General features: G+C 43.5%; 1 protein-coding gene across 3 annotated transcripts in view; it reads left to right on the forward strand.

Moving 5' to 3' along the window:
* Positions 1-220: 220 nt before the first annotated feature.
* The window catches only part of LOC139620503 (adenylate cyclase type 6-like), a 31,255-nt gene continuing 4,224 nt past the window's right edge, over positions 221-27,251 (forward strand). Inside the window, exons 1-22 of one of the 3 annotated variants that reach the window (XM_071476116.1) lie at positions 221-484; positions 1,410-1,516; positions 2,680-2,878; positions 2,998-3,892; positions 17,686-17,835; positions 18,345-18,466; positions 20,148-20,259; positions 20,591-20,718; positions 20,948-21,106; positions 21,193-21,334; positions 21,552-21,680; positions 22,952-22,980; positions 23,231-23,378; positions 23,495-23,592; positions 23,735-23,822; positions 23,967-24,083; positions 25,677-25,826; positions 26,001-26,176; positions 26,388-26,420; positions 26,509-26,538; positions 26,650-26,782; positions 26,893-27,156. In XM_071476116.1, the coding sequence (XP_071332217.1) occupies positions 2,999-3,892; positions 17,686-17,835; positions 18,345-18,466; positions 20,148-20,259; positions 20,591-20,718; positions 20,948-21,106; positions 21,193-21,334; positions 21,552-21,680; positions 22,952-22,980; positions 23,231-23,378; positions 23,495-23,592; positions 23,735-23,822; positions 23,967-24,083; positions 25,677-25,826; positions 26,001-26,176; positions 26,388-26,420; positions 26,509-26,538; positions 26,650-26,782; positions 26,893-27,156 (3,102 nt within the window). In that variant the 5' untranslated portion in view covers positions 221-484; positions 1,410-1,516; positions 2,680-2,878; position 2,998. Of the gene's footprint in view, positions 485-730; positions 1,034-1,409; positions 1,517-2,679; positions 2,879-2,997; positions 3,893-17,685; positions 17,836-18,344; positions 18,467-20,147; positions 20,260-20,590; positions 20,719-20,947; positions 21,107-21,192; positions 21,335-21,551; positions 21,681-22,951; positions 22,981-23,230; positions 23,379-23,494; positions 23,593-23,734; positions 23,823-23,966; positions 24,084-25,676; positions 25,827-26,000; positions 26,177-26,387; positions 26,421-26,508; positions 26,539-26,649; positions 26,783-26,892; positions 27,157-27,251 lie in introns of those variants that run through there. The other 2 variants (XM_071476114.1, XM_071476115.1) reach the window with 2 other exon arrangements.

Consider the following 27,251-nt stretch of genomic DNA (forward strand, 5'->3'; position numbering starts at 1 on the left):
AAAACTGGGTAACGCAGCGGGCTGATGTGAAGGCGAGGAGGGAGGTGAAAGAGCGAAATGCTCAACATTTGCAGTGAAGGTGTAAGTCACAGACAGAGGCGCACTAGTGTCACCTCTAGAGGGACTCCTGAGTTCACGAATGGGAATGCAGCTTGTGGGAGTGTGTGTCGGTGTGTGCGTGTGTGTGTGTGTGTGAGAGAGAGAGAGAGAGAGAGAGAGAGAGAGGGGTCGAGGCGGTGGGAATGTACTGTATCTCTGGCTGGGAAGAGCGAAGGCTGTCCGGCCAATTTCACAGTTTTTTTTTTTTTTTTTTTTTTTTGCTCTCTCTCTCTCTCTCTCGCTTCCCTCTGAAACCAAGCGGCTTCCAGACGGACAGACCCGCATCCGAAGCGTGTGACGGCGGCTGCGTGGAGACCGAGGCCGGGGGCTGAGCTGGAGCTCCACCGCAGTGTTACAGTTACTCCTGTAACGAGGATCTCTAATGGTGAGTACACTGCCTCTCGGAAGCAACTGCCCTGCACGATGTGAATTTGTTGCAGGTCTGCCGAAGTGAAATGCAGTGAGAGGACACAGCAGTCGGAGGAACATGCCAACAGCTGACTTGTACTACAGTGTTTTGCTTTTTTTTTTTTTTTTTTTTTTGCTGTGATGATTGCGGCGGCATTGAGGAGCCTGAACTGCTCTGCAGGACAGTGGTCCTTATGCAGGCAGTAGCTATTCATTTACACTTTTTTTTTTTTTTTTTTTTTAACATTAAACATGAAGCCGTGACGAAGAGGCCGAGGAGCTGCTTTGTAGTTCGCATTAGGAGCCGTGGCGTTTTCACCCAATTTCCTCTCGTCCGGTGACCTGTTTGGAGTCTAAACATAATGACGTACACCTTCATATTGAGCCAGACGGGCCCGGTGTGTTGCCCGTGTAGAGCCGGTCACCGCTGCACAGTGTCGGTGCTGTAGACCGGACCGCACGTCCCTGTCGTATCAGGGGATCCGCTGCCAAGATTGAAGTTGCCCGACGGAATGTCTGAGTCCTGGTAAGTTGGTGAAGGCGCTGATGCGCGTCGAGCTGCACTTTCTCCTGCAGCCCGCAGACTCCAGGCTGACTTCAGGCTATCCGGTCTCCATGTGTAGCCTGGTTGAGGAGGCTGCATTGGAACATGGAGAGCCGTCGACTTCGCCTGTAGGCTATTTGGAGCGTCCTGTTATGTAATGCGCTCCGGCCGACTGCCCGCAAACCTAACAGCCGGGGCCTGCGCTGTAATTGCTAAACATGTGTGCTTTTTTTTTTTTTTTTTTTCTTAAATCAGGCCTGTGTTAGCAATGATGACAGGAAGGCTGGCAGTCAGTGCCGCTGTGTTATTAGTCTACATGTGACACTTTCACCACCTTCCTAATTTGTGCTGCATACAGGACCCGTCTGTGGTGCAGATGTCCTGTTCTGTGGCAGACGCATGTACGCGCATTGCATCACATACGAGCCGCACGCCGCCTCCTGACCTGTCACAAACGCTTCAAAGGTTAGTGGGGGACTGAGGTGATTCGTGCAGCAAGCCTGTAAGCTCGGAGCAGGAGGTGAACCGGCCACATGTTTGCGTTGTCTGCTAAAGTCGTGTTTTCAGTCTGAACTGTCGTGCTGATGATTGCACTAGTTTGCAGAGGTTGTGATTGGCTATGACTAGATTATTATGTAGGATTTCATTTAGCTATTGAGGAAACGGAGGAAAAAATGACTTAGGGTGATGTGTATTTCAAAAACAACCCATGAACCCTGATTTCTATTTGAGGCCAGTCTTTCAATTAGATTTTGTGTGTGTGTGTGTGTGTGTGTGTGGAGGTTGAGCAACTCACATTACAAGCTGCTGTTGATTATAAACATGGCCATGTGTGCAGTTCATGTGTGCTCTTCCCACTGTTTGCCTCAGCTCAGTCAGCCTGGCAGAGATTTGCTTATTAAGTTTAGAGGTTAGCAGTGTCCTTGACATGTGCTGCCAGAAGCCAGCTATAGTGAGTCATCAAAGCTAATGGGGGAAGCATGGACAATTGAATCCGGACTGGAGAGCTCTTGATCTCTGATGGTGCCCACTCAGTAGGCCTTTGTTGTCAAATAGAGCACACCCATCCGTGCCCACTCAAGATGTTTGGGCCAGATTGCAGTGATGGAGCATAGCACAGCACCGAGAAGAATGATTGGTCTCCTCTAAAATGGTAAATGTTTGAAAAGTCCAGCAATCAGTGCAGAGTTTGTTGAAATGGGACTGTGTTCAACTTCATGGTTTGATGGGAAAATGACCAGGGGGCACCTGCTGCATGAGGCAGTAATTGGAGGAGATTTTGCTGTCACACATTTTGCAAACACAACAGAAAATTATTTCCATAGAAAAGCCGTTCCCAGGCCGGTGGGGGACAGTGATGAAAGAGAGCAGAAAAGACAAGCTATTTACTAGATGTTATTTCCTGTCTCAGCTATTGATTGTCAAACTTTCTGCCAGAGAATTATACACAAAGACACGCACAAGCAAACACATCAATAAACACAGCAACTCCATCAATAGATGAGATACAACAAACGTGTGTGTTCCGTGATGTGTATGTTTCCAGAAAGATCTTGATCCTCAGGTGTTGTTTCCTCGGGCAGTGTTATCCCAACAACATCATATGTATTGTTTGTGTGTTTTTCCAGGAAAACAGGTGGTTTGCAGAGGCACTAGGTGGTGTATAGGGCTGACACACTGACTGTTTCTACAAACGAAGGGCGGCTCAAACGCAGACACACCTCTGATGCCTCTGGCCAGCTTGAGCTCATGGTGTGTGCTTGCTGGGACAAACCAGTGGCCTGGCCAAAGAGCGCAGCGTTGCTACACACAGTAAAGCCCACACAGGTGAGAGGATCCTCTCTGAAAAAAACGCTCTCTCTTTCTCTGAAACTTTTTGCTTCCAGGATATTCTGATTAAATGTCGTAATGTTGCCTTTTTTTGTTTGTGTCCATGCGTTGTTTAGGATGTCGTGGGCCAGAGGCCTCTTTGTAGGCAGAGTGGACGAACGAAAGACAGCATGGGGAGAGCGCAATGGCAAAAAGAGGAAGGACAGTTCATCACTGTGCAACCCACGCTACATGAGCTGCCTGAGGGACCCTGAGGACCTGGAGCCCCCTAATGCGGCCCCTCAGCATTACCACTGTGGAGCGGGCACCAGTGGCGGCAACTTTGGCTTGCGCTGTGGCTGGCAGGAGGACCACTACGGGAAAAGGATGGGTGGCGGTGGGGATCTGGGCCTAAAGGCTGTGGACCTGGGTTTTGAAGATGGGGAACTGAAGGGCAGGAAAGAGGAGGAATTAGGGGAATTAGCAGAGGGCAGCTGCAAGACGATGAGTGCTGCAGACTGCTGGATGAGGGTTGTGTGGGTTTTCCGATCCAAGAAATTCCAGTCCGCCAAGCTGGAGCGTCTGTACCAGCGCTACTTCTTCAGGCTCAACCAGAGCTCCCTGACCATGCTGATGGGGGTGCTGGTGGTGGTGTGTGGGGTCATGCTCGCCTTCCACTGCATCCACACAACCCCAGATGTGGCCTACATCTCAGCACTCTGTGTGGCCATGGCTCTCTTCTTGGCCATGATGGTGGTGTGTAACCGTAACGGCTTCCATCAGGACTACATGTGGATTGTGAGCTACCTGGTGATCGGGGTCCTGATTGTAGTTCAAGTCTTTGGAGTGCTGATGGTGTACCCCCGCAGTGCCTCAGAGGGCATCTGGTGGACAGTCTTCTTCATCTACATTATCTACACGCTGCTGCCGGTCAGAATGAGAGCTGCCGTGCTCAGTGGAGCCGTGCTGTCCACCATACACATAGTCACCGCCTGGCAGCTCAACCTAGAGGACAAGTTCATTTTGAAACAGGTAAGTGAAAGCAGGAATAATACAGAACAATAAATCAGCTCTGTGAAAATGTACAGAAATATTCTTGAGCATTCCTGCTCAAGATCCAGAGGTATTAAAGGGATGGTTTGACAGGAGACCAAGGCAGCGTTTATTCATACTTTAAAAAAAATAATAGGTTCACATTTTTTCAAGTATATCTGAATACAATATTCGCACACCCATATTTACAGTAAAAGATGCTGCAGTAATTCCTCCTGTCCTTACTAGCCTATTAAAGCAACTGCAAGTGTTGGGGGATAAAATGAATGGCTTTTGCTCTGTGCAAAATAACGTCTCGAAGTTAATCCCAAACTAATATGAGGCTTCAGCAGTCTGACTTAGACAAATGAAGTGGGTATTTTCCAAAGTTATGTTCTTTTTTTAGTACAAAATTCCCTTCAAAATGTCACGAAATAGAGGCAGTAACTTCAGATGATACCACTTGATTTATGCAACTCTGATGAAGCCTCTTATCAGTTTTCCTGGCAGTGCATTTTTGAATAAAATTAGCACTGTGGATTTCATCACACTGAAGTCATGTTAGGAAGGGATTCTCTTCATGGCTGGTATGTACAGGAACAACAATAACAGTGAGCGGTAACAATATTACTGTAAACACGGGTGTGCAAGTATTGTTTCAAGACAGACAAAGTGTGAATCTGTTCTTTAATAGTTATAATGCCCGTCATTATATTCAAACTAAAGCCCATGTAATTAAAAATGATTTTGTTTTAAAATGTCGTTCTTGACTTGTCTTTTTGGGCCCAGGTTGGCAATGAATATACAACCATCCGTGGAAATTAAAGTGAACATGTATTTATGAAAATACAAGAGAAGTATCTTCAGACTTGTGGTAGTCAGGGCCCACTATTATCAGCATACAATTGAGCACAATGTTGTTACTGTATTCGCCAGTGGAAACGCCCTACTTTCTGTCCCCATCAATATAGGACAAACATTGTACAGACTCCTCAACCACTTTTCCATGTCAAAGGTGCCGTACTAAAAGTAGATGGTGCCGTAGATCTCTGCAGCTTTTCAAATGAGATTTTTAATGAGCCTATGTTTTGTGCTGTAGGGCAGCTATTGGCAACTCTGTTGGGGTTTGTGGAAGGTCATCTGGGTTGAATGAGCCCGTTTAGCTGTATTGTGGAGGAATATCATGATAATGTAGCATGGTGCCATTCAGGCCGCAGTCCTCTAAAACAAGGAGGCTATTGTAGTAAAATGAAACAGGGTGGGGTGGGATACTCGGATTGTGCAATGAATTTGATGGAAAACAGGATGATTACTTCTTGAAATTGGAAGCTGTGGAAAAAAAATATAAACAGAATTAAACATTTGTAATGGCTTCAGCTCCACACACACACTGGAAATATTTCTTCATTACTTTTGTCTGCATATTCTGTGCGATGAGTTACTCTTTGATTTCTTGAAGCTGTACAATATGTTTGCGTCAGTGAGATATACATTGTATCAGACTTCACTATTAAATTGTACATAGGGATTCAAAAACAATGTGTGAAATTGCTAAACCCTTTAAAAAAGAAGTAATGAACTAACAACTAACAATTATTTTCAGTTATGTTTAACAACTAACCTGACTATTTTTATAACTAATTGATTATGTGATCCCTCGATAATGTACTTGAAAATATCAGTAAAGTTTCCAAACCTGCAGTGACATCTTTAAAGTGCTTGTTTTGACCCACCAATAGTGCAAACTGTTCAGTTCACAATGATAAAAAACAGAGAATCAGAGAAACACTCCACATATCTGAGAAGCCCGAACCATATATATATAGAATATGTCACAGTAAGAAAAGCACAGGTGTAGATACCGAAATGAATGGTGGCTGAATTCAGTTTAGCTACTTCAGTTTCAGGTTCCCGGTATTGTGCCAGCAGGCTCGCTGTAACACTGTTGTGACTTACTGGGACATTTGAATAGAACACAGACATGTCAATGTTATTATTATTACACCTAGGTTTTCCTACTATGACAACTGTGACTATGGAAAAGGGCTATAATAAGAGTTAATTGCACATTCAACTTGTTAATTCTATTGTATATATGTATCCTACTGTTTCATTAATAAATGCTCAAACAGGGAATATACAGACTCAAAGTAACTTGTGGCTTGAACTCTAGTCTCTGTGGAAACATGTTATTCATTTTCTCTACCGACCATCACTATTAAGCAACCAGATGAATGTGGAGCCACTCTGAATAAGGCAATATTGACATAACTCCACTGGTCCAATGAGCTTGTGTGTTAAGTGCCCCAGACTAGACAGGGTGACTTCTGGCAGATTGGTCTGCTGCCTCTATGTACTCCAGCTCTGGTTCGTTGAATTGGTCTTCTGACGATGGACTGCTGCCCTGCCTCAGGGCCTAGACCCTCAACACAGTATGTTCCAGTTCTCTGAGCAATCAATGGTGGGACATGGGCTTCACACTATTTTGGCTAGAGGGTTGCTGTCTCTCTTGGGCTTTTAATAGAGATGAAAGGAAGGACATCAGCTTCGCTTAGGGTTGTGTAATTCTGTTATCAGCCACATCACACTCATTCTGTAGATAACTTGTTTTAAATGGAGAGGAATTTCAGAGTGACTTCTTTGTTTTCACTCTCAGGAAAAGACACACACAGCGTGTCATTTAGTCACCTCTCAGTCTCATAAGGGTATCAGTCTGGCTTCAATACAGAAGGACTCTATTCACTCTGTCACACTGCCTGTGATAGTAAGCTCACAAAACTCTCCTCCTGGCGTCACATGGCCAGACTCCCTGATCTGGGAAAGCTGGTTTCTTCTTCTGGGACCTCATCATCCTCCAGCCCTCTCTGTGTCCCAGCCTTGTTTTTCCCTTATTTGTGTTTTCCCTGCAGAGACGTTCATGCGGAATCAGGGCTGAGAAGATGGGAGACCGATGATGGGGAGGACAAAAGGGGTCTTTGTGAGAAGCAAAGCAGGAGTTGTTGAGGGAGGGGGGTCGGTTGGTGGTGACAAGGGAATGGCCACGGATGGAGAGTGTGAAATAATGCTGGGCTGACACACCCGACTGTAAAAGAGCTGCCAGTCTCTTCGCGCTTTTTTCTCCTTCCACTTTTCTCCCTCTCTTTCTCTGAGTCATAATTCCATTCTCACAAAATCCCTCTCAGATGGAGCGGCCTTTTATTTCACAACAGGCTGAGACTGAGCTCACACTACTCATGGGGATTGTTTCCATAGATCTCCATGTTTCACCGCTCTGCTCTGAAGGGCCTCCTCAGACAACTACAGAGAGATGAAGGTACAACAGCTCCCAGGAAAAAGCTAGTTGCACTGCTGCTGTTCACTCGAAGTGCCTCCACTATCCTACAGGCGCAGGGTTCAGAGGGATCTCAGTCATTCTTACAGGTGGCTTCTGCTCTCTAGATTTAAAAGAGGGCAATCTGAGATATGTGGACTGAAACAGAAGTTAACTTATTGGTCTCATAAAGGTTCATTGTTTTAACTTCATGCCAGGCATCATTTCAAGTAGACAAGTAGGCAAGAAATTGATGACATTCTCCATCACAGACAAAAGCAACACAAACCTTTTCTTTTACCACTTGCTTGCATGTCTTGGTCTTTGATTGCAATTTTCAGCCTGGAAATACATGGCAGTTCTTCTTGACGCATGTCATTTCTTCAAAAGTATTGACCTGAGACTGGTTTCTGAATGAGATTAATATTAAGACAAGTCTCAAAAATCTAGTGGTAATTGTGAAACATCACACTTCATCAGCATTTCATAAGACTAGAATTGTATTTTAAAGATAATGTATTTTGTGCATTTAATCACGATATATCTTTCAATTGTTGTATCGTCAGTGTTGTCCTTTGCTTTTATGTATGCTTAATACTTTTGTCTTTTTGTATAATCTGATAATAAAATACAGATATGATATTTTTTCTAAATGACAGAAAAGGTCGAGGTTCAAAAGAGAAAGAATTATTCCATGAATAAGGACAGTGTTTCTGTAAATTATCAGTTATTTGTTTGGTCTTAAGTCTAATAGCGAAACAAGATTTCATTCCAAACCTGAAAACATGTGCTCAGTTTAGAGAATTAAGTCATAAGTACTTTCTTTTCTCTGAATTACTGTAAGTGCTCTAAGTGGATGATGCATGTTTGCAGTGAAGCAAATTGTTGGAAACTCTGCATAGATATCTTCTTTGGTTGAAGTCCCTCTGGTCCTGTAACTTGAACACAGAAGGGTCAGTTTCTCATTTTTTTCCCTTCACTTCCACTTACTGGGATTTTGCACGCTTCATCCTTTTAACTGCATTTGGTTTAAAATTCTGCTGCAGGCTGATGTTGTTGTGGTAGCTGTTTTCCTTCCAAGTCTTGACAGTTGGTAGATGACCAGCAGCCTCTTGATTGGAAGAAGAGCTACAAAATTCCTATTGTCCTTTTAATGACGTCAATGTTTGTTGTCGTGTTTGGTTTCCTGACTGAGTGCCCTAATGTCGGATCTTCACTGCAGCACATGAATGCACCACAAAGAGCCAGAAGCACATAGCAATTTGCGTTCCAGTAGGTTAATGTTGTCTTCTTTGTAGCCTTGAGCGTAAGCACGCAATAATCCTAATGCATGCTCCTCAGATTAGTGTATCTGATTTTTTTTACTGTCTGCTCATTGCAATGGCAGAGTGCATAAGTGAGTGTGATTTTAGAGATTCACCCAAACTCCAAATTTAAAAGAGTTCCCAGATAACACCCTCTTGCATTGGTCTACTTTGGTCCAGTCACCTGAGTTATGGTCTTGTGGCGCCGAGCACTCAGGCTGTGGCTGGTACATATGAGACATATATGAGCCAGCACTATCTCTCTCTATCACACACACACACACATACACATAGAAAGATGCACGCACAAACACACATCATATGGTCGAAACAGATTCATTTGGCCCTGACTGAGCTTCCCTGTGAGAGACCACCTGTCCCTTGTGTTTTGGTCATGTTATTCTTTCTTGTGGGTAGACGAGGCAACAGCCAACTTAACTACATGATTGGTATTCAGCACTGTGCAGAGAATTTTTGCTTTCATATATGTATCTCCAACATAAATATGAACAGCTGTGCATCCATACGCCTATATGTCTGAGGGGGGATTATGTTACTTACTGTGCCATTGTTTAGTTCTAAGTTCTTTCTATCCTGCCGACATGCAAGATGTCATACATGGATTAACAAGGAACCAAACAGAGGTTTTTCTTTAGTGTGCAGCAGGATATATTTGGATAACCAAATCCCAATTGGAGCCCTGTAAAGAGGAGCTATTGACAATCAGGTCAAGAGGAGAGTGAAGTCTCGAAGGTACATCTAGTCTGTGCTTTTGTTATTGTGTGCTGATCCAGCACTAGAGGAAAAACCAGTTCCTTTGTCAGATTGTTATGGGGTCAACGAATGTGGGACTAGTGGAAACATACTGATCCCTCTGCTTAACACTAGTGAAAAAGATACCAATCAATGAAATGTCACCAGCATGAACGAAGCGTGCATAATGCATTTAGGCCAGAACATTGATGTTACATAAGAAAAACCTGAAAGCAGCTCTACAGGCCACATTGACCTTGATGCAATTATTTATGATGTTTTCCTGGAAAGTATGACAACAGCTGTGTCTGATACTCACATGCACTGTAGGGTAACTCCCTCTGCTTTCTGACGCTAAAGTGATATTGAAACTAAAAGAAAACAAATATCTTTTTTTATTATCTCTCTGAATGTTCAAGATGGGCAAACAAAACCGAGAATCTGCTCATGTATTTGATACCAACTTTAAAGACTTAAAGGTAAAGGTACTCGTTGTTATGGACACTTTTTTTGTTTGATACCCAGCACGACCTATATGGAGCAAATCCAGTGCACAGTGTACACACGTTACTACATGTACACCTACATACGCACGTAGGCCATGAGAAGTGGAGTGTGTGATCTGTGTCTGTCTGCATGAAATGCATGGCTCGTCGCAGCCGACTTAGCCGCTATCAAATGGTGAGAACCTATCATCAGGTACTGTGGGGTGCCAAACAATGCACTGGCTCAAACAAACCCCCCCCCCCCCCCCCCCCAGCCCCCGCCCCCCACCACCTCTTTACTCCTAACCTCACGCCTCTCAGAGAGGGAGAGAGAGCTTGTGACTCATCCACTTATTGTATTACAACCAGAGGCGATGATACAAACCCGGATAACTTCCACCACCATGGGTGGGAGCAATTAGGATTAGCGATAAACGAAATATTGCTTCTGAAATGCAGCCAATGATAAGGGAAATAATAGCTGGGCTAATAATAGCTGTGTGAGTCGGGGATGAGGAAGTGCAGGCTTCTAATAACAGCTCATGGTTTACTAACAACTTGGCTCTCCACAAAAGTAAATACAGGGATTTAAGTCTGAACTGTTATGGCGGACGGCCAAGAGATATATATTAAGAATCCATTAGCACTGTTAAATGTTGATCTGTGTGGCGTGCAAGCCCTGAGGCTTTCTAAGGCTGGTTTTACTCTGGATCCCGTTGAGCATAGTACACCCTATCCTAGTGCTCGTGACAGGAAGGTGAAGAGCTCTTTGTCAAACGTCACACTAGCCAACTGTCTTGTTGTCCCAGTTACAATTACAGTCAAAACAGCAACAACATATGCTGGGCTGGCATAAGAATGTACTACAGGAGTGAAGCTAATTAACGAACATGTTTATTATCAGTGCACACATAGGGAACACCTTCCTGCTGCTGAAATGTACACCAATCTGCACAACATGTCTTCATTGTAAGACACCGTAAGAATCTTCAACCTGCTCAACCTTTTCAACTTTCACCTGCCCCACTTATTAAGTGGAAAGAATATCCTAATGATTTTGTCCATTAAGTGGAGACAGTTTTTACTTTGAGCTGCTAAGTTGAAACCACTGAGCTTTTTTTTTTCTTTTTCACATTTTCATTGAATGATGTCATAGACAATAACAAGACCCTGGTCCCATGATGTAATTTAACAGACTGAGGGTTAATCCAAAGGAAGTTACACTCTATCTCGTGCCTTCATAAGATCTATGAAGCGTATTACTTCATGTCTTGATTTATTATCCTCGCTCCTTACACATTAAAAAAAAAAATCCTTTCCTTTTAAGGTTGCAGAAAGACAGTACTGTTTTCTTTGTTTGGGATGATGTGTCATGAGCACCTTCATGTCATGAAGAAGAGTCATAGCTGCTGCACTCTGCATTCTCTTTAACATTCAATATGTCTGAATCGCATTTCCGAACATCTTTGTTTTGGTGTGTATAGCTTGTAAGGGCTGAGCTGAGAGGATCAGGACATCATACACACAAGGTCAGAGCCCTAGGTCGTATACAGTAGCAGTTCAACTTACAGGTTTCAAACCGCGTGTTGAAACTCTACACCTGTGCTTTTATTGCCATGAAATGCTGCTGATGTATCGGGCTTCCCAAACATGTCACTTCAGGAAACTTCATGTTTCCTGAAGTTGGCCCAGGAGGCGGATGTGTTACATGCACGAGTGCAGTATCAGCTCATCCTTGACTGAGCAACTCATGGAAGACTGAGTCCAAACTATAGTTGGAGCAGTTTCCAAACTCCACTCGTGTTGCTACTGTTTAAACTATAACCTGTTGTTCTTGTCTCAGTATTGATCTGTGTGCTTTATAGTAAAAGTCAATATTGTGTAGGGTTAGGAGACAGAACAGGGAAGTGCAGTGGCTAAAAGGGTGTAGTTAATGTTAGCAGATGCTTACATAACTGGACAGAGAAATTAAAGTTGTGAATGTTTTTATTGGAGCTCCAACATCTGGCCCACACACACACCACCTCATTTTATATAGTTTAATTCGCTCTCTCCTAATTCTGTTACTCTGTGTTCAAAGACTAAAAGTCGTGTTACATCGGTCACTGTCAAAGTGAAATGGTGGCCTCAGGTTCATGTTGTACATTGTGCTTAAAAGGAGATGCAGGCAATAGCAGCTGAAATGGGAATTCCTGGATGTTTAGCTCACAGTCACACAGTTCAAGGTCTGGACTCCCTCACACAGTTCAAATCAGCGAGACGAGCCAGCAGAGGAGTGAACGGGGCTGGTTGACCGGCTGGTTTGTTAAGCTAATTAACCAGATCTTGTGTTCCTGTAGCCGCCGTGCTGTAATTGCAGCTGTGCCTGTGAGGGTGTGAGTGGGCAGGAAGTGAAGGGTTAGTGAGGACACAGCTGGGAGGAGAGTGTCATGTCCAGTCCTGCCCCCTCCCTCCTTCTGTCTGTCCAGCCAAACACTGACCCCGGACCACTGAGCAGCCAAGACCACTGACAAACAGACTCGAGTGTGCTTCAAACCACAGCTTTGTGTGTAATGCTCAGCTAATGCAAATGGTGCATTTAATACTAATAGGTATTAATTGATTCATGTTACCTGTTGAGTAATAATTCTAATGAGGAAATGGGGAGGACAGAGAATTCAACACCCGCTGGTGCTGTTAGTAATGCTATTAAAGGAAATAAACAGAAGTGGAAATGAGACAAGTAAAATAGAACTGAAACAATTAGCTGATGATTCTATTAGTCAGTTAACTGGTAGTTAATCCATTTTTTGAATAATTTTTCAAGTAAGGCTGAATGAGTTGAATATCCTTGGTTATGAACTCTTGGTCAGACAAAACATGCTATTTAAAGACTTCCCTTGGGACTTTGGGAAATCGTGATGAGTTGAGAGCTTTTTCCTATACCAAAGACTTTATCAGTAAATGAAAATCATTGTTATTTTCAGCCTCAACGAGAACAGACCTCAGTTATAGCACTAGCAACGTGCACATAAGCCTTGAAAACCTGAGGTTGCACACCCATTTTATGTAAGATTATTTTGTGGCTGTCTACTCCACAGAGACAGGAAATGTTGGGAAAGAGGAAGAAATGATAAATGTCCCAGAGCAGACCCAAATCCAAGAAGCTACGTGGTATTATCCAGCCAAATTTAGTTAGCCACAAGAAAGTAATAAGACAGCTACAATGTGGGTTCATGTGATAATACGTCTGCTTTGTTTTAGTGAGTGGCCTTGTTCAAGGTTCTCAAATGACAGTGCAACTACAACAACAAAAAAGTCACAGATGATATTTGTGTCCATTTTTACTAAAAGTTGTTCCTCTCCATTCACTGTGAGTCCTCTGCTGTTGTTGGATTTGGTCTATCTTGTACTCAGGCTCTACACATACTGTAGATACAGTATCAGAAGAAAAGTGATAAAATCATGGCCATATTGCCTTGAATAAGGAGCAATATAATGTTGCTTCACTGCTGAACTTTAGTCAGCCAAGAATTGAGATATTGAAGTGGAAGGATAAATAAGCATTATAATCTTTTGATTTGAGGCAAAATTTGTTGGTCAAATTAGAAAAATGGAGTGGGTAGTTTTAGCTGGTGGTTGCAGTTTGTTTTAGTCAGTAATTCCAGGATCGCTGGGAGATTTTCCTTATGTTTGGACAACATTTATGTGCAAGTATTAATTCAGGATCTGTTTTTCTGACAGCCGTGCGGCCTGGTTCCAGCTCTATTTAGCTTTGTGGAATTTGCCTCAGCGTTTCACAGAGATTACTTCGTGGCCTCACCGGTCGCCTGAGACCAATTTTGGTTTGGCCCAAGCCATGACGAAAACAAAGCTCTAATTCCAGATGGCACAGACCCAAGATGGCAAAGACAGGCACCCCCACCCCTCTGCAACATCTATCTTTATAAGGAATAGCTTCACTCTTATGTCAGTAATTACACATTATAGTAACCCCAATTAGATCAGGACTGGTGCGGCAGAGTCTCATCGTATTGTCTATTTTTACCGCTCTGGAACCACATGTTATCTTTTCAGGCTATGATCAGCAGTGTGTGACTGGGCCTTGACGTTCATCTCTGTAAGACATTTTAAAAGCTCCAGATGCCTATCAAAGGTCATGCGCTGTAGAGCAGTCCCCATGTCAACTGCAGCCACTGTCCCCTGAGCCTGTGTATTGACTTATGGGATGAAGCACTGTGGCCTTTTAAAGTTTAAACATCAGCTTTGGTGGAGCTCAGGGTCGGTGAGATATCTGAACTTATCTTTCATTGCAGGCTTTTCAGCTACTCCCAGATAAATCCAAACACTGACTACCTGAACAATGCTTTTATTCAATAAGTGACAGTACATCATATCTGTGGTTATCAGTTCTTAGTGTACCTCCTATCATAGGAGTTAGTTACAGATTCATCAACATGTGACCACCTCAGCTCTGCTCACGGGCAAGGCTTCTACAGTTGCCTTTGCTGAACATACTTAAGAATAGAAGAGTGCACAGTGCAACAGGTCCAATTGTCTTGAAAACATCTCTTATTGATCAATAGAACGTATCAGCTGTAGCACAGGTTCGGACTCTGAATGAATGGATAATGACCTTGCTGTGAGAACCTGATCTGTGCATATGTACATTCCAGCATGCTTGTGTGAGAAAGAATTGTCCAGTGGGATATTATTAAAGACAGAATGCATTTACTGTGTGTTTGCCAAGCAAAAATCTTTTCCATCCCCTTCATCCACTCGTTCTTTAATGTGCTATCCTTCTGCCTTACTTTATAAAGCACCTTCCTAGGAGCCGCACCTTATAAGCCAATGTTTGGACTCCTTTTAACTTCACCGCCAAGAGGTTCCTGCTTAAGTAAATGTTGAGTGAGGCTTGTCTTTGAGAGCCAAAAGTCTGCGGAGAAAATGGGCAGGAAACATCAGTGAAAGATAGTCTAAGACCAGCTTAGTGGTTATAAAGAGAGTGGCACCGTGCTAATGATGAGAAGCTGCTTCTGCTCTCTTTACACCACATCACTGTTTGGAGAGGGGAGTGTCAGGGCGGCCCTGGATTTGCAGGCCTGGGTGATATAAGTGCCGCAACACACACAACAGGCTTCCAGATCAAAGAGCTGTTAGTCCAAAAGGAGTCACACATACACGTACATGCAGAGCTCACACACAAAGATTTGCTCGAAAGCCTCTGTGAATGCTTCTGCCTCTCATCTCCAGACTGTGTGGTGACTAAGCATAACTTGGCATTAACACAAGCTTTGTTCATCATGTTTCCTGACCCTTTAGTTTCACTTATTCGGTGCTATCAGTCACTGTTGTATAGAGTCATCATTCAAGATTTAATCAGCCAACTGTTGTGCAGCTCTAAGAACAATGAAAATAAGTGTGGCGAACCTGCTGATGTTTTCGGGCTTTTGCGGGGGTTTCCATGTTGCACCTGCAGTTGTGTGTCATTTGCAAAAACATGTGTATCATTGCTATCGCTGCGCTATTGCTTGTTTTCCCGTTCAAGAAAATACACAAAACCCCAAAGGTTAAAAAAAAAAAAAAAAAAAGAATGGACCCACTCTTAAATTGGACCAAAATCTGAGCACTCTCATATGGGAAGCTGAATTGTCTGAATGTAAATTGAATGCACCGGTGAGAGGCATGGTCTTGGGAACTGCAGGAGGCCTTGTATCTCAGACAGGCCATTTAACAAAGTTATCTGGCTCACTCTGTTCAGAGCCATCTGCTTGGGATTAATGCGATCAGGTTGTATCAGCGCAGTTCGAGGCTGGAGTGTCAGGTCTCCATTGGTGGTCTGTAACATTACAATGCAGAGCTTATCAGGACGCTCTGGCCTGTTAGTAATTTAATCACTAATTGAGCGACGGTGTGACACAAATTCAGTGTTGCACTCAGAGAACAATCGCTCCGCCAGTCACGTAAAGAACATGAGTGGATGCTCTTTGTGGGTCCTCACACCTGATCTTGAACAGCCTGATGATGAGGCGCCTCGCACCTCTTGACAGCTTTGATCTGAATCCCTGAGAGCTGACAGTCGACAGCTTGCATCAGCCAGAAGTGCTCATTGGTCCTTCCTGAAAACCTGTTTGAGGGAACTTGGCTGCCTCTACAGTGTATCCCTCACAAATAAAAAAAAAAAAAGTGGTGTAGCTGCATCAAGGATCGGTATTTACCCAATATATCAGGTGCTTCTGCACCTCTGAACCATTAGTGTGTTTATTTTTGCTCGCCGCTCTGCTCCTAATCTGGTTTGGCCATTTGTTTTGAGGTGGAATAGGAAACTACCACGGACTCTTCTCTTCAAATAAACAGAACAGAATTTGCCTGCCTGTGTCCTGGGGTAATGGTGTTCTGTAAAAGCACAGGTTGTTAGATTGTCTCCGTCTTGTTGTGACAACAGAGGGCAAGTTCTTGTGTATACAGTGTAAACCTCATCTCAGAATCATGGTAAAACGCCTGCCATCACTCTATAAATTTGGTTTTGTTTTTGTCCACTTTCATTGGGAGCTTTGTTTGCTTTGTTTAATGTGTGGATTGTAAGTATCTTAGTGGTTTAATGCTCCTCTTTGTTTCTTTTTTTTGAATTCACATTTTGATGGGACAAAGACATGCATGGAAATATGTGATGCATGCATGTAAGCAGATAATCATCCTTTATCTCGAGTTCTGTGTCTCTCTTCTGCTTGTCTTTCCGATAAACGCAAATTACAAACACACACAAACATGCACTGGTTTGGCAACATACCAGCCATGGCTCAGAAAATACTGATACTGGTGTAGAGACTTTTCAAGTCCTCCAGTTTTAGTCGTGATGTCGTTATTAAGACTGAAATTCAGCCTTTATGTGTGTGCCTGCATGTCTTTTTCTCATTATTGATGAAATCATCTTCAGAGGAAACGCTCAGTGCTCTGGTCATGGGTCAAGTGACTTTCCCAGGCTGGAGTGTGTTTCTGAACATGGAGCGGACGTGTGTGTGTGTGTGTGTGTGTGTGTGCATGCACGCCTCTGTGTTTCTGAGCGGAGGGGAAGTCCAGAGCTCAAGGCTCCATTTCTGATGTTGGGTCTTGGCTGTGGACTAGTGAGAAGAGAAATCACTAACAGACTTACACGCTGGCTTGCCACACACATCCAAGAACACACAGGCACACACAAAAAACATTACAGAAGAATGCTCTTAGGGTCGATGACCCCACAAAACTAACTGTACACTATATCTAAACTTAATTTACCCAAGCCACAGATAATGCTGTTTTACAATTGCTGTGTCTGCATTCTTAGAGCCTCATTGTTCAGCCAACATACCTCCCAGCACTGGGTACACAGAAGAAACTAATAGTAATGGCTGCTTCTATTTCTCACTACTTTCTAACGCTGTACATTCAAATACATCACGAGTGGCATGAAAAATTCTGTTGCACTACTTTATACCTCTATAAATGGCTCCATTTTGATAAGATGAAGCTATTTTTACAGTGTTTTCTCCACTCAGTAAAAGTAATCTTTTCACATCTTTTCACACACTGTAAAGCCAATACAAACTTTCAATACGAGTAAAAGTGAGTGGAGTGAGTGCGTGTCCCCAGTCATGCATCACATTCAACCCTCTGGGCTTACTATCTGCCATTGAGTGCGCGACGTGAGGAGAATGTCCTCTTGCTGAGAAACCACAAGGCCACGGTCATTGTCTCTGACCAGATCATATCTAATGGCCCCTCAGATGTTTGAGGAATTTTTCTCCTTGCAGTAAATCCTATGACATAGAGTGTTATCAATTTTGTTTATTGACCTCACCCAGGTCAGGCAGAGTTCACAGTATTCTTGTGATGTGACATGTGCATGCTTGGTGGGATTTCCATGTGTTTTTCTTCTCCCTTTTTACCCTCTCTATCATGTTCGTGTGTATGTTGTGTTTTCAGGTCAGCGCCAACGTGCTGATCTTCCTGTGCACTAACATGATCGGGATCTGTACCCACTACCCTGCTGAGGTCTCCCAGAGACAAGCCTTCCAGGAGACGAGAGGATACATCCAGGCCAGACTGCACCTGCAGAGAGAAAACCAGCAGCAGGTATGCATATGCGCACAAACACACACACACACACACACACACACACACACACACACACACACACACACACACAAACACTGATATACACACAGACCCACACTCACACAGTGACACGCATATTCAACCAAATTAGCAAGGGAGGAAGCCATGCCCCAGTCCTGCAGGAAAACTAAACACACAGAAATGCAAAAGAGCAACAAATGGGTGTCTCCATTCTCTAGTCTGATTTGTTTGTCTCACTTTTCGAGGTCAACAATATGTTCTGGAGTATAACACGTATCTCAACTCCTTTCTATTTGCCTAACACGTTCCCACGCACATGCCAACGAGGCAGGGTGACTCATTGAGCATTCTAACGGTGGAAACTGATGAAATGAATGGTCTCTCTCTCTCTCTCTTTCTCTCTCTCTCTCTCTCTCTCTCTCTCTCTCTCTCTCTGTGTCTCTCTGTCTTTCTTTAATTTCTCTCTCTCTGTCTATTCTCTCTCTCTTTCTTTCTCTCTCTCTCAGGAGCGCCTACTGCTGTCAGTGCTGCCAAGGCACGTTGCCATGGAGATGAAGGCTGATATCAATGCCAAGAAGGAAGATATGATGTTCCACAAGATCTACATCCAAAAACACGACAACGTTAGGTAAACCAAGAGGAATACACATACATGCTTCTTCACAAACACACTGACACACGGTGTCGGGGAACTTGTCTACGTTGCCATCACAGCTAGCACCAGTGTTTTTGACCTCACTCCGCTGACTGATGTGTCAGTTACAGAGTCACTCCAACAGCTATTTCCCTGGCAGCATGTATTATGCATGTTGTTGTTTATTGACACTGACAGCACCGGCTGCAGTAACGATATTGACTGAGGCACACTGCTGTGCATTCTGTAGCAAATGACAGAAGGCAGACCTCAAGTTTGCTGGCCCCCTGACTCAGCGCTCACCACTGGATTTCACCTCCTGAGTGGGAATAACTTAGTACTAACAGGTGATAGAAACCTTCCATCCATTAGCCTACCGTCGAGCGCAGGTTGAGGCAGCAGCAGTGGGGAGGGGACAGTGAAGTGAGGTTGCAGCAGAGATGTCCTGTCAGAGGTGACCCAAATAGGTACAGGTGATGCACTTAGTGGAACAATCCGTTGCAACGCTGCAGCTCTACCAAGGTGTAAACTTACAGGATTGATCCATTATCTAAATGTGACACAGGATTAAAACCTGCTGTCTCTCCCAAATTGATGCAAAGGCCATTTTTTAAAAGTAACAACGCAATCTAAGTTATTAATGTTTTCTGGTTCTGTTGATTTATATCACTAATGTTTGTAAGACAAGCATATATTTACATATTATATAACATATTATCAAGAAACCCTGTTATTTTTTAGAAGTCTAGAAGAATTTAGTGTAAAATTCAATGTTTAACTATTTAACTATACTTCTAATATTTAGTTAAAATTAAGTTTCTAAAGGGCTCTTGACCAAGATTAACAAACATATTTTCTCATATTTTTCTCCTAGAAGTATCTTGCCATGCAGTCATTTTTGATTTGTGAATTGTTGTGTTAACATGACTGAAGAAAATTACATGAAAAACTGTAACAGCAACATATCCAAAAACAATGCACAGGTGACTGTGGACAAGCCACAGATCCTACTATCAGTTTTCTGTTGGACTATTTCAATAATAAAACATAGTTCCTATGAAAAGTGTTTTAAAAAAGCGCAAATACAACCGTATGCCAAAAGTGCAGCCACTGCATGGCTAGATACCACTGGGGGTAAGTGAGAAAATATGTTTGTTTTTAATTTGAGTGAACTCACCCTTTGTAGATAACCTTGCTCAGAGTCTTGCAGACAGCCACTGGAGTGCTGTAATTAAGTTCCAATTCTCCCCCAGTGGTGGTTGATCTCGCCAGACCTACAGCGCCATCTGTCGTCTTCAAGTGGAACTCAGTGTCTGATGTTGTTTATCCTCACTTTTCATTACTATCAAAAGTTAGCAATGAAAGGCATGCAGACAGGGGGACAGGGGGTTGCGTTCTCAGAGGGACAGACTGGAGGAGGTGACCTACATTGGCTTAGATTATGAGAGCCAGAGCTGAACAAATGTCTGCCTCTCTCGTCTTTGCCCTGCTCACATGGCAGCTGGACAGTGAGGCGGGGGAGAGGCACTAGACCATGCTAACTAACTCTATACTTTATTGATTGATCTCATTTTCAAGTCGTCTTTTGTCTGTCTTTTCCTCTCCCTGTTGCGGTTACCCTCACCCTTACCCTCCCTCTCTCTCCCTCCCACCACCACCATCGCCTCCTCTTCAGCATACTGTTTGCCGACATTGAGGGCTTCACCAGCCTGGCGTCTCAGTGCACAGCCCAGGAACTGGTCATGACCCTGAACGAGCTGTTCGCCCGATTTGACAAGCTGGCCTCGGTGAGCATTGACACCTGCCGCCACCATTTTCCCAGCAGAACTTTGAGCCACTGCTGCTTATGTAACCGTACAGTCTGTAGGCTTCACTGTTAGTATGACAAAGCCAACATGATGTACTTGTTGGGGTGGGGGTGGGGTGGGGAGTTGGGGGTGTCACTTAAGCATTGTGTAACACATCAATTAGACTAAGCTGAGACTCATGAGTCATCTTAATTATGCATAAAAGGCTCTATATTTGACTTGAGCATGCTGTGTATTAGCTGTAATTGAGTGCCTAATATTTAACGTGTGTGTGCGTGTGTGTGTGTGCGCGTGTGCCCTTGCTGTACAGGAGAACCACTGCCTGCGCATTAAAATCCTAGGCGACTGTTACTACTGTGTGTCAGGGCTGCCCGAGCCCAGGGCTGACCATGCCCACTGCTGTGTGGAGATGGGAGTGGACATGATTGAAGCCATCTCGTGAGTCAAAGACACACTAATTGCGCTGAGACACACAAGAACCACACACTCATCACGGGAACACACACACACACTCAAAGTCACATAGCAATATTCCATTGAAGGTCAAGTCAAGATTTTTGCTATGTTGTTGTTACACAGCCTGTTGAAGAGACACTGTGAAGCTGAAGGTGACACTAGTTTTTTCTGACAACAGCACGTGTGCGTGTATGTGTGTGTGCATCTGCAGGCTGGTGAGAGAGGTGACGGGCGTTAATGTGAACATGCGGGTGGGCATCCACAGCGGCCGTGTTCACTGTGGGGTGCTGGGCCTGCGCAAGTGGCAGTTTGACGTCTGGTCCAATGACGTGACACTCGCCAACCAGATGGAGGCTGGAGGGAAGGCTGGGTAAGTCCCTACGACTTCCACCTGCCATAGTCTCCCATTGGCCCTTTAGTTTCTGACACACTGTAGGTTTGTTTGTATGTGTGTAGGCGTATCCACATCACCAAAGCCACACTGCAGTATCTGAACGGGGACTACGAGGTGGAGCCGGGATTTGGAGGAGAGAGGAATGCTTACCTGAAGGAGCACAACATTGAAACCTTCTTGGTGCTGGGCTGCAGCCAAAAGAGGGTGAGTGCACAGTCAAGCACACACACACACACACACACACACACACACACACGTACACATGCCCACACACACACATACTCACACACACGTCCTTGAGTCCTCTTCAGAACTTCACACCAGTGCCGTATTTCACAGAAACAATATAATGGCTTGTCACCTGGCATAGAAGACCTTGTTTGTCAAAGCATCTACCCTGGTGGGGTTTCTTCTCTTCCAGAAAGAGGAGAAAGCCATGATTGCCAAGATGCAGCGAGCACGTGCAAATTCTGCCGAGGGACTGATGCCACGCTGGGTGCCTGACAGATCCTTCTCCAGACCCAAGGAGCCCAAAGCTTTCAGGCAGATGGTGAGATACACTCAAGGAGCACTTAGCTCTGCCCATGGCACCTGTTCTTCTTGTCTATATCTGATTTCCTGTGTCATCCTCTCCACTCTCTAAAGTCAAATCATAAATATCCTTTCTAATTATGTCTTCAAAGTAGCTGTTAATACTAGATATTTCTCTTACGTGGTTATTTGAGGGTCAGAGGCCTAATGCTGGGAAGAATTCTTACCAACTTCATATCAGTGCACATTATACTAACCTCTTTTATTGTATAACACTTCTGAAAACAGATTTTAAAAATATTTTGTTTTAGTCACACCAAGATGTATGGCTAAAAGTTACTCATTTGGTACAGGCTCATATATTTCAACAACTATTGAATTGATGTCTTGAAGTTTGGTACCAACTTTCATGTTCTCCACTGGATGAACTGTAATAACCTCTGACTTTTCAGTCAACAGCAGGTTTTCAGTAACATTAGTGGGTTGACTCTTGTGATTTTGAGCAAAATGGTGCAACAACTATTCCGATGAAATTTGGTCGTGACATTCATGTCTCCCCCAGGATGAACTGTAATAACTTTGGTGATCCTACTACATGCTAACACACTAACACATGTAAATATGGCAAACATTGTATCTGATGAAATCAGTATGTTATTTGTAACTGTTAGCATGCTGACATGCTAACCGTGCCTACATGCACTTCAGTCCTGTTTCTTTTAGAATACCTTTACCTTGAATGAATAAGATGCTCTGTAAGTATGAATCTGAGTGCCTGAATGTGACAAACATGTACAGCACTACTTATATGGAAAAGCCTAAAACAGTCAGTGAGAATGTGAGAAGTATTGATCTGGTCCCATCAAACAAACAGGAGCTTCAACAGGGCTCCCAGGGATTCCCAGCTCATTGTTTACTACTGCAGCCGATCTGATGAGGCTGCAGCTGCAGATATTTCTCTTTCTCACTCACTCTCCCTCTCTTAATGCTACAAGTCTCATTTCCTGGTCGTTCCTACATTCTTTCCCTCTCCTCCTGCGTTTGTCCTCTCCATCTCAGAGGGTTTGTGCCCTAGGGGCAAAGAGGGTGTAATTTGAAGCCTCTGAGCATTAATTAAAACATCAGTCTGGCTCTCAGGGATTAGCTGTGCAGATGTCTGTGTCTCTGTCTATTTTTCAGTTGTACTATGGCTACACCATAATCTCTCCCCTTTCTCTCTTTCTCTTTCCTGCGCCGTCTCTGCTTTTTGCTCTCGTTGTCTCACTCTCTCTCTGTTTTTGTTTTTCTCAGGGCATCGATGAAGCATCCAGCAAAGACAAGTGAGTGTTTTGGCCCGAGTTTTTGTTATTAGGGTGGCTTTTGTTATTAGTGGTTGACTGGCAGGCTGTCACTGTAGCGGTCTAACTTTAGAGCCCACTGTTGGTTTTATACAGTCAGATCCAACCCAGCGCTAATACCATATTAGCTCTGAGTCATCCTGCCTGTCATAGCATAGGCCAACTCCCTCACACAGACACAAACATACAAAGACACACCACGCCGTGACCTATTGTTCCATCTCCCTCGTAGCCGCTGCACTCAGGAGGCCCTGAACCCAGAGGATGAGGTGGATGAGTTTCTTGGACGGGCCATCGATGCACGCAGCATTGACCAGCTGCGGAAAGATCATGTCAAGAAGTTTCTGCTCACTTTTCAGACCGCCGACCTCGAGAAAAAGGTTGGTATTTGACGTTTGTAATTCACTAAAACTCCCCATCGAATAAACTGGATTGATGATTTCTTCTTTAGCAGAGCTACTATGAAACTAAGTTCTCATTGATTTGCTATTTTCAGTACTCCAAAAAGGTTGATGATCGTTTTGGGGGATATGTGGCCTGCACACTCCTTGTTTTCTGCTGCATCTGTATCATTCAGATTATCATTTTCCCAAAGTAAGTAGTTTGCTCTGATAAGTTGCCTTTCCCAGTTTCCAAGTTAGAGTGAATTGTGGACAGGAAATGTGATCTTGATTAGTTTATGAGGAGTTAATGAGAACTATACATCCTAATGAGCCTGTTTTCTTCTCTTCCGCAGAACAACACTTATGCTTGGCCTTTACATCAGCATCTTCATCATCCTCGCCAACATCCTCTTCATCTGTGCCATCTACTCCTGCATTAAAGTAAGAAACCAAGGCCTTCATCACCCATATGATTCCTCTTGCAGATATCTTCAGATAAGAGTCATTATCACTTGTCTTCAGCCCGCATCACTAATGGTATTAACTCTCTCTTATCTGATCTTGTCCCTGCTGCCTGTATTCAAGCTCTTCCCGGTTGCCTTGCAGACTGTAACCAAGAAAATAGTCCACTCTCGTGCAAACAGCACACTGGTGGGCGTCTTCACCATCCTCCTCCTCTTCATCTCTTCTTTTGCTAATATGGTAGGGACTTAAGCTCTTCATTTTGTCATTTTTGTATCCTGTAGCTGTTGTTAATCTTAACATGTCACTTCAAGATGTCCCACACAGTGAATCAGGGAAGGATCTACTGTATGTGTCCGCCTCAGTTTTCATTTGTCTGTCTTTCCATTAATCTGTCATACACTTCATCTCAGATGCTGCTGATCAGATTTCAAGACATTTGAAGAAATTCTGCACCATCTTGGCATTTTTTTAAAATTAGACCACTTTGCCAAAGGGGGTGTTATAGTTAGGAGTTGAGCTGCAGTTAGTCATAATCCATCACCGTGACAGATGGAGTTGTAGAAATCAGTCTATATTTAACCATCATATGTTTTTCCATGTTTACTAACAATATATAGACCCATTTACTACTGGGTTTTGTGTATATGTGGATTAAAACATGCTTAATGCCAGTGCTATTGTATGTTACATTACAAACGCCCAGGCGTTTACAACGGTTTAAAATCAAGGAAAGATTAAAATATGACAATTTATCAATACTGAAACCTCACTTCATTACATTACATTCTTTACATTAGTAAGATTAAATGCACATTTTAAATGATGTTATGTAAAAACCTGTCTCCCATAGAAGCTATGCTGTGATCAAAGTTCAGCAAAGATGTTTATTCACTGTATATAATATCAGGTTTGAGTGTAGACAGCACAGGGCAGGTGTGTCACCTTCTGTGTCACTCTCGTTTGTGCTCTGTGCCTTGTAGCTGTATCTTTCTGTTCTGTGCTGATCCATTTCTTTGATTAGTGGCTTGCAGGTTTGTTCCAGTCCGACAAATCAGCCTATTCAAAGTCCGTAAGGACTTATCAGTAGATTGCTTGCTCAGTTCAGCAGCTGCTCTCCCTAATTCTGTGATATTGATCATTTATCAGTCTCCCTGTGTTTTGGACTCTTTGTGTATTATTGTATTGAAAAGTAAAATTATATTATGTGATTACCTACAGCACTGAGATACAGGACCTTATGTATTTAAATATCTCTGTAATATCTGTAAAATTACATGGAATTATGAAAATTTATTAGATGAAAAGACCTGTGTTTGTTACTTGACTAATGATTGGCCCAAGGGCTGTCTGTTACATCTCAGCTGATGAGATGGATGGATGGATGGATGGATGATATCGTTGGGAGATTTAAGATATTTGATGTAATTTGAAAACACCATTCTTTACAGTTCATTCACCAGAGAGCATTGGTGACTTTATTTTTGAAATTTAAAATGTCCTACATATTGCAGAACTAACCAATAATCAATAATCAAGTATAACCAATTATCAAGTGATCCTTATTCAAAATGTTTATGTTATATGAGGATAGACCATTATCGATTTTTTTTTTTTAACTCTCAAGCATAGATGCTGCCATTGACCTGAGCTTTACTGTCACAAAATACAGTATTCAAATGTTATGTGTATATATATATATATATATAGATATATATAAATGATTTATGGGGTTTCTGTTTCCAGCATAACATGAGTGTGCTTCCCCTCCTTGCTATTTCAGCTTTATTAGCTGACTGTTAAATGATAGACTGTATCTTTCTTCCCCGTTAGTTTACCTGCAGCAGAGAAAAACTGCAGGACTGTGTGGCCAATGAGCTGAACACATCAGTGACTCTCTGCCTGCTGCACAACCTGACCAGGACAGCAGAGGATGGTTTGACTCTGTGTTCCAGCCAGGCCATGCCCTGCCATTTCCCTGAGGTCAGTCCCATAACATTTTAGCATACGTGTCTGTTAGTGTTATCTGTTCTCTGTGTGTTCACACGCATACACAGGTGCCTGTGTGCTTGTATTTGTTTTTCTGCGTGCATGAACAGTAGGTTTGAATGTTCACCTAACAGTCCTCATCCCTTCGCTGTCTGCTCTCTGCTGCAGTATTTCAGCTACAGCGTACTGCTGACCCTGCTGGCCTGCTCTGTGTTCCTCCACATCAGCAGCATAGGGAAGCTGGCTCTGATGTTGCTCATCCAGCTCACTTTCCTCCTGCTGGTGGAGTGGCCTCAGGTGGCCCTGTTTGACAACGCAGACCTGCTGGTCATTGCCAACACCCTGTGAGTCCCCTGCCAGGAGCACACACATATAGGCTTTACAAACACGTACACTCAGTCTTCCCCATTTTTTTTGAACTTGAATAGTTCAGCTCCTGTGTCACAATACTGTGGTTTGGGTTGTGTGTGTCCTACTTTTTTACAATAAAGTTTAGATTGGACCTACTTTATATTGGTCCTATTTTCTTAATATGTTCTCATTTTTTTTCCTCAGGCAATTATCACCTGTTAATGATTCCCTACAACAGTAAGTTGAATTATTGTATGTTTTCCTCTGTCTAATTTAAGCGACTCATATGCTGTGTTAACATGACCTTTTCCCACCCATTTTTCAGGCCTAGTTTCAATGAAACTGCAGAACAGTGGTAAGTAGCTTTTACCTGTTTTGTGTACTTCATACATTATTTTACTCCAATGCACAAAACTCATTTATGACTCTTGCAACCTCCCTCTTGTCCTCCTCCTTAACTCCTCAGCCTGGAGAGTGTGACCAAGGTATCCCTAAAGGTCATGACCCCCGTAATCCTGACAGTTTTTGTTCTGGCTCTCTACTTGCATGGCCAGCAGGTGGAGTCCACTGCTCGCCTTGACTTCCTCTGGAAGCTACAGGTAAATGCAACAAAACTGAAGCTGGCACTACTATATAACTCACCAAGAGTCACACAGTTATATGACTGTAAGACTAAGCAACCATGTCCTCGTTCTCCATCCATCCTCAGGCCACGGAAGAGAAGGAGGAGATGGAGGAACTGCAGGCATACAACCGGCGCCTCCTCCACAACATCTTGCCAAAGGATGTAGCTGCCCACTTCCTTGCACGAGAGCGTCGGAATGATGAGTTGTACTACCAATCATGTGAATGCGTCGCTGTCATGTTTGCCTCCATTAGCAACTTCTCTGAGTTTTACGTGGAGCTGGAGGCTAACAACGAGGGAGTGGAGTGTCTCAGGCTGCTCAATGAGATCATCGCTGATTTTGATGAGGTGAGGAGAGAGGAAAAATTCAGGGGAAGACGATGAACTCAAATTAAATTTGTGCAGGAAACATTTAGTGGATGAGATGTGTAAGGACAGGGAAA

This window comes from Trachinotus anak, unplaced genomic scaffold, assembly GCF_046630095.1.
Source record: "Trachinotus anak isolate AG129_WGS33_773 ecotype Australia unplaced genomic scaffold, CSIRO_AGI_Tana_v1 ptg000004l, whole genome shotgun sequence".
Lineage (NCBI taxonomy): Eukaryota > Metazoa > Chordata > Actinopteri > Carangiformes > Carangidae > Trachinotus > Trachinotus anak.